This window comes from Cygnus atratus, chromosome 7 (genome assembly GCF_013377495.2).
Source record: "Cygnus atratus isolate AKBS03 ecotype Queensland, Australia chromosome 7, CAtr_DNAZoo_HiC_assembly, whole genome shotgun sequence".
NCBI classification, from domain to species: Eukaryota; Metazoa; Chordata; class Aves; order Anseriformes; family Anatidae; genus Cygnus; species Cygnus atratus.
Window position 1 is genome coordinate 21,070,019 of NC_066368.1, and position 7,310 is coordinate 21,077,328.

Genomic DNA, 7,310 nt, shown 5'->3' on the forward strand with positions numbered 1-7,310 from the left:
GCCCTTCTCAGGCTCCAGAGTAAATTGCACGGATGAGCCACTCTCAGCTCTGTGATATGAACACAAAAACATCTCTCGACATAAGCTCAGCTCCTATGCCATGGTTTGCTGGAAGGGATGCAAACGGACTGTGACAAATTCAGAGCCAGGTGAGAGCAATAGAAGGTGTTAAACTGCTGGGCTGGGTCCACCTGGACATGCCAGGAATTGGTGGTCCCAGCTGGCTCCACAACTTAAAAGGCTATACTAGGAGCAGATACTTTATGGTCCTCAGTAGGAGAGCAGGATGGGTGTTGTAGGGCAGGCTAGGCTTGCGTCTGGAGCTCTGCTCTTTTGGGGGTTGCTTGGTCCCTTTGCTTTGGTTGTGGGGGCTCAGGGCAGCTTTTTTGCTGACCCTGGCATGCTGGCTTGTGGTCAAGATAGCTTGCAGCTCACCTTATCCCTGGGCTGGGAAGGGAATGTTTCCTTTGTGCTGACTGCTTGGGGTAAGTGAGAGTGATGTCAAGGGGCCTTCTGGCTGCTGCTATCTTTACACAGTGCAGAGGTATGGTTGGAATGAGAAGAAAAGGGCTGGCTTTAATGTGAAGTGCTAACAGCTTCAGTACTTTGTGTGTGAATTGGGAGCTGATTATAGGACTCCTCAGTCATGGATTGAGGTGAAGCTATGTGCCAGGGTCTAGGTGGCCCTAGCTGCTGGGTTCCCTCATGTTTTGCTGGACCCTAATGCAGGCTGGGACCCTGTCTCCCCCAGAAAGTTGGGGTTACAGCATGCCCCTGTCTTTGGTGTGGTATGCTGAAGCCCCCACTGTTGTATTCTTTTCCCCTAGACACTGAGGGGAAGGCACATGCCCTGCACAACGACTCTGGCTGTGGGCTCTGGGTTTCAGGGGCTCCAGACGGCTCTAAGAAAGTGTTAGTCTCCTACACCAGTTGCTATGTCTTTGAATGGGTGAGTGACCCCAGGGACCCTGCTGGGGCTGCGGTTACTGCTGCTCTGGCTGCCCTGACTGGTGTGGTTCTCCCCCAGGATGGCAATTACCTCATGATTGTGGGGCTCGAAGGCACAGATGCAGCTGGGCAAAGGGTTCTTCTGGAAGAGAAGCTGCTCAGGTGCCCTGTGGACCTTCCTGGTAAGGCTCTGACAGCTCCTTAGGAAACCCTGCCTGTGGCTTGTGGCTGCTCCTAGTCAGCCTGGGGCTGGGAAGGGGAACTCATTGCTGCCCAGGAGATTCCCTGGGGAAGGATGTGGATGCAGGAGCCCAGCTCGCTGGGGACTTGTGCCTCAGCAGGCTTCCACACCAGCTCTGGGCCATGTGTTTGACTCTCACCTGAGTCCATGAAACTTCCCTTGGCTTATATGCAGAGTCACCAGGACAACTTACACCAGTGTCCTCTGTGTTTTTTTTCCTTCCCTGTCCTGTTCCTGTGCTCTTGCTGAAAACTTGTGCTACTTCTTCCAGCCCTGGATGCCCCAAGCAGCAGTGTCTGCTCTGCCATCCGCAGCCAGGACCGGCTGCCCTGTGCCTCCTCCCCTGTCAGCCGGGGAGACTGTGAAGCACGGGGCTGTTGCTACAACCCCAGGGACAGGGTGAAGACTTGCTACTATGGTAACACAGGTAAGTGTAGAACACTGTCCTCCCCTCTGGGAGTTGCTGCTGGCTGGGAAGCCTCCTTTCCCTGGCAGAGCAGGGTTGGTGCATACCAGGCCCACAGGTGGCTTAGGGTTGTGTTTTTTGGCTGTTAAGGACACTGCCTCATGGAAGTGTCCAGTCACTTCAATTATAGCAACAGAGCTGGGTTTAGGGCCAGGATCAGTGTTAACTGTTGGACAGGAGTGTATAGAGCTGGCTGCACTTGCATCTTGTTGTGCTCAGTGTGTGCTCTGGGGATTACAGGCAGGAGAACCTGCAGTACTTGCTGCTCTTGTCTCTGCTGTAATGTTCAAGGCTGCTTCTTCCTGAACTGAAAACTGTTTTCCTCCAGTGACAGCTCACTGCACACCAGATGGGCTGTTTTCCATTGCTGTTTCTCGGGATGTCACCCTGCCACCTGTTATCCTGGACTCTGTGCATCTGGCCAGTGGGCCAAGTGCTGGCTGCACCCCTGTAGTGAAAAACAGTGCCTTTGTTGTGTACCAGTTCCCACTTTCTGCCTGTGGCACTACTTTTCAGGTAAGAGCTGCAGCTGTCACCAGGCAGGACTGCAAACTCCAGATAGACCTGGAGAAACTTGATGTGGCTTGGGCTATTTAGTGGGCACCCTACAGGCTTCTGGAGGCCAAACACTGTTCTCCAGTCTGGCTTTACTGCAGCCACAGTGTCTGGTCTGTCATTGCAGGTCACTGGAGACCACATTGTGTATGAGAATGAGTTGGTGGCATCCAGGGATGTGAAGACTGGGAGCCTTGGTTCTGTCACTAGGGACAGCACTTTCAGGTAATGCTCTGGAGCTGGGACTGCTGCTATGTGCAGTCTTCCTGGAGAAGTTCTTGCTTGTCGCAAGTTCTGAGCTCATAACAGGGACACTGGAGTAGGGTAGGGACTGACGTGTCCCTGATTAGAGGTAGTAAAGCTGGTGCTGATCAGTGACACTACAGACTCCAGTCAGAACTCCAGAGAACTTTCAGTAGATAAAAGGAAGTGTTGGAGGGGAGACTGGGGATGTAATTAACTTAAGTAGATAATTAGGTTGCAGCCTTGGAGAAAGGCAGGTAGGCAGTGTCAGAGTGAACTTGCTTGACTTGGGGTGTTCCTGTCCCACCAGGCTACATGTCCGCTGTAGTTACTCAGTCACTGGGAGCTTCATCCCCCTGAGTGTTCAGGTCTTCACGCTGCCACCACTCCCTGCCGTGTCCCAGCCGGGTCCTCTGTCCTTGGAGCTGCGTGTTGCTTCAGGTATGAGGTCCACAGTACTTGCTCTAGCTTCTTGGGGTGGGACTCTGGTCTTCACTGGGTAATAAGGGATTCTTAATGGGTGAATCATGGTACTGCTCTTCCCCTGCCCCACTGGGGACTTAATGATATAACTATGAAGGATGCTCTCTCTGTCTGATTATTCCTGCTCTAAAATGACTCTTGTTTCTTCTCTCCCAGATAAAAGCTATAGTTCCTACTACATGGACAGTGACTATCCTCTTGTGAAGGCTCTGAGGGACCCCATTTATGTTGAAGTTAGGATCCTTCAGAGAACGGACCCTGACCTGGTTCTGGTCCTGCACCACTGCTGGGCCACTCCAAGTATCAATCCCCACCAACAGATGCAGTGGCCTGTCTTGGTGGATGGGTAAGCGGATTGTAAATAGCTTTGGGCATCAGGGGAATGATATGTACTCTTAAATTTCTGGCCCCTTTCTTAGGTGCCCTTATGTAGGGGACAACTATCAAACACAGCTGGTGCCTCTGAGTATTGCCTCAGGACTACAGTTCCCATCTCATTACCAGCGTTTCACCCTCTACACATTCACCTTTGTGGACTCCACTTCCCAAGAGATGCTCTCTGGGCTGGTAAGATAGTGTATTGGCTGCCTAGCTTCTTCATGAGCAAGTAATATGTGAACAATAAAAATCCCTCCATGTCTGAGACTCTTGTCCTTTTGGTACCTGGGAGGTATCTGGATTGAATGTCATTAACTCCATAGTACTTAGGTGATGTTCACCAAACCCATCCAAATCCAATTGAGCAGGTATGGAGTAGCCTAGAAGCAGGGAGGTCAGCTCATGCAGCTGACCCAAATTAGCTGAAGGGATATTCAATACTACATGGCAACATACTCAGGAATGAAAACTGGAGGGGTTTTTCTAATTACACTACTGCTCAGACACTGGCTGGACTTCCCTCCTGCTGTGGGAAGGGGTGCGTGAGGAATTGCCTTTGTATCACCTGTCACTTAGTGTTTTCTCTGCTCCCACTTCCTTCACTTACTAAACTTTATCCTTTTCCTCTTAAGCTGCAAGCTTTCTTGGTTCTGCTCTTCTACTTCTCTCCCTGTCCTGCTGGGTGAGCAAGTGGTATGTGGGTGCTTAGCTGCTGGTCAGATCAATTTACCACACTGAGATATCTGTCTACAGATACTGGGTGACTCAAGACCATGTCCCCTTTCTAGGTGTACCTGCACTGCAGTGCCTTAGTGTGCCACCGGTCTGTGCAGGAGTCCTGCACCACCACTTGTCCTGCTGGAGCCAGTAAGTGTCCTAGCCTTGGTGCATCCCCATCCAGAGAGGCAGCAGGGGTCTGGGCTCCCAGCTGGTGGGTAGGGCACACGTGCTATGGGCTGGATCCCTGGTACAGCTTGACAGGCCCTTCCTGTGCCTTTCCACTGAGAAAGGGCTATTGCCCTCATGCCAAAAAGGTAGGGGGTCTTCAATCTCTTAACTCTGTTCTGACTCATGGCAGGCTTGGCCATGTGGTGAGTAGGTGAGCTGGACAAAGTGTGCTGACCTTCAGGGCTTAGACATCTTGTCACCTAAAACTTTCCTGCTATTCCACAGGGGGTAAGAGGAGTGCTGAGCACAACTTTCAGGATGGTGTCTCCCATGTCTCTAGCAGAGGCCCTGTTGTTTTCCTCCAGAATGAGCTAAGACAAGAAGCTGCTGTGGATAGTCTCAGTAAGTGTGCAGCCCAGCCAGGCTGGGTAAGAGGCTGTTTTCTGTTGAGGCTGTTCTCTCTTAACCAGGGCTTTGTTTTCCCTACAGGAGCAGCTGTGCTTGCTGCAGCCCCCTGGGCTCTTGGCTTTGCTGCTGTGGCAACTGTGGTGGTGTTAGTGGCTGCTGTGCTGAGGTGGAGGAAGGTGCCTGTAACACATGAAGTCAATGCACTGCAATAAAGTGGCTTCCAAACACACTTAGTCTGTGACTGTGGGACTCCTTCTGCCTGGTCTGGAGCATGAGTAATGGAACAGGGGTAAGACCTGGCCATAACTTTTTTTTTTTTTGCAAGACAGAAATGATTCTTATGGCTGTGAGAGCAAGCTTTCCAAATGCTCTTTATCTAAATGCATCTCACTTTCTGGCTGTTCTGCTCTGGGATTGGTGTTAACTCTCTCCTTGTCAAGAAGGAGCCCCTGTCATGGCCTGGGAAGCTGCAGGCTGAACCAGGAGTGATGCTGGGTGCGGTCTGTTTCTGTCAGTGGCTAAGTTAGCCTTTAAAAGTACTTACCAAAGTACTTATCTTGGTTCCTCTCAAAGACTGAGCATGACTGCTATGAAACTAATGCAAAGTAGATTTTGCATGTGCTCTGTTTTCGGGGGGGGGGGGGGGGGGGCATGTAGAGCAGTTCTATGGCTATAAGGAAGGCTATCATTTTTAAGCTAAAGTCATTATTTTTTGCAGTAGAACTGCTCTCTCCTGCCATCTCGAGGACAGGATAGTAAATGCTCTTAGTCTTCTAAACTAGTCAGGACAAAAGCAGATGATATTCTCCTCCAAGTTGTTTTGTGGGAGTGAGTAGGTGATATCACAGGCTGGAGAGATCATCAGCTGGGGATAGGTCCAATACCTTCTTCCTTTAGGGAGTGCCTCTTGCAGTTAAATGGCTTTGGTACGGGTGGAGCAAAGCAGTGCATAAACTCATAATGTGTCTCATGACCGGTCTTTAGCAGTCTGCAATGTTAATTAACTAGGCAATTAAAGGAGTAGTGCTTGCCACACCTCTTCAGTACACCAGGTAGGGTCCTCTTGCACTGCTCTTAACTGCGTGTGCTAGCTGATATCTACAAGCATGTTCTGGGCTCCTACTGGAGTCTTCCCATGCCTTAGTAAGGCATGCAGTATCTGTGCAGAAAGGTTATAAGGTGCAGGGTGGTGGGGTGAGGAGAGGGCAGCCCCTGCCTCTCTGCTGCCCTCCATGGGTTGCTGAACTGACCCAGAGTGGTGGGGAGTTCGGGCTTCCTGTTTCTTTTTTTTTTTTTTTCCCCTCTCCAGGTCCTTCCTGTCCTTTGCTGGGTCTCACTTATTCTCCTTGACTTGCTTTCTTTAAGTGCATGTGATTTCTTGTGTCAGCACCTTCTCTAGCTTACTGTGAATGGAGATAACATGCAGTGGCTGGCCTCAGGGCTGCTTGTCCTCAGCCTGTGTCTCAGTCACAGGCTGTGTCACCCTCCTGAACAGAACATCTTTCCTTCACCTGAAGAAGTCTAAAACAATGTCTACAGTGATCCAGAACACCTTCAGTTTAGCTGTACAACCATGTGGTACAGAGCATAGGGTCAGTGCTGCCAAACTCCCCCCATCATCTAGGCTGTGATGGGGCCAAGATCATGCTTTTATTCATGCTTTTATTTATTGGTGTTCACCAATAAAACATCTGAAACTGGTTATTTTGTAAGTGGTGCTTTTTATTATTAAACTTCTTACATTGTAATACAAGCATATCTTGGAGTTGGTGAACTATACAGTATGTTACATGTTATAAATATTTCTGAAAATACATGAATATATTTCATATAATGCTGTAATAAGAGTGCTAGTCCATCTTATTTAAAAAAAAAAAATGAATGGGGTGGGGGAATGGGGAAATACCAGTCCACGACTGTCTTAAAAAAACTTTAAGTCCAGTTCTGCACTGACTCACATTCCTCATGGCCTCTGTAAAGCTGGAGGGATGAAGGAGGGTGTAAGTTAAGGTAGGATTTTTAGCCCCCTGTATTTATGGAGTTATACAGACTATTCACAGAATAATCAAGTTATAAATCTTTCTAGCTTTGGATAAAGCTAGCAAGATATACAGTGAATAACCAAGTCTTACAACAGCAGCTACAACTAATGACAACTGAAATATTAAATGCAGCAACTTTTTTTAGGGTGCTAACTTTGAGTCAGCATGGACCTGTTCATACATTTGTTTTTGAGATAAGTAACAATAATCACACTGAACTTCACCTGTGAACTGCAGCTGTGCTGAGCAAGGGTGACCTGTTTTTCCAGTGAGCAGCAGCTCTTTGCCTTGTGTTACCGCCTGCTACTAGAACTGGGATCAGACCAGCCAGCCTTCTGGGGCTGGGGTACTCTGCATCTCAGGAGAGATCCTGCTCTGGCTTTGGGGACTTCAAGGGCTCCAGTTGATTTGGGTGAGCAAAGGGAAGCATCTGCTACTGAAAGACTAAGCTTGGTGAAACTGATCCATTCCTGCCAGTGTCTCAAATCTCTGTTCACAGGCAAGAATGGATTTTAAGGGATTTTAAACAGCAATTGTCTGACTTGCAATTACATTCTAATTTTAGGGCAGTAGAATATCCCTATAATAAGTGGCAAAGTTGGTTTATTTGCTTAAATCTTTACTCCATGTGCATGAAATCTTGTGCTACTACCACTAA

General features: G+C 49.0%; 1 protein-coding gene across 1 annotated transcript; it reads left to right on the forward strand.

Annotated features, from left to right (window-relative positions):
- Nucleotides 1-286: 286 nt before the first annotated feature.
- Nucleotides 287-4,822, forward strand: ZP4 (zona pellucida glycoprotein 4). The gene is made up of 12 exons (XM_035544433.1): nt 287-485; nt 828-949; nt 1,028-1,130; nt 1,461-1,616; nt 1,984-2,171; nt 2,338-2,435; nt 2,764-2,894; nt 3,093-3,282; nt 3,356-3,503; nt 4,103-4,181; nt 4,488-4,604; nt 4,692-4,822. Exons 1-12 carry the CDS (start codon nt 287-289, stop codon nt 4,820-4,822), a joined length of 1,662 nt encoding a protein of 553 aa, XP_035400326.1.
- The last annotated feature ends 2,488 nt before the right edge of the window (nt 4,823-7,310 follow it).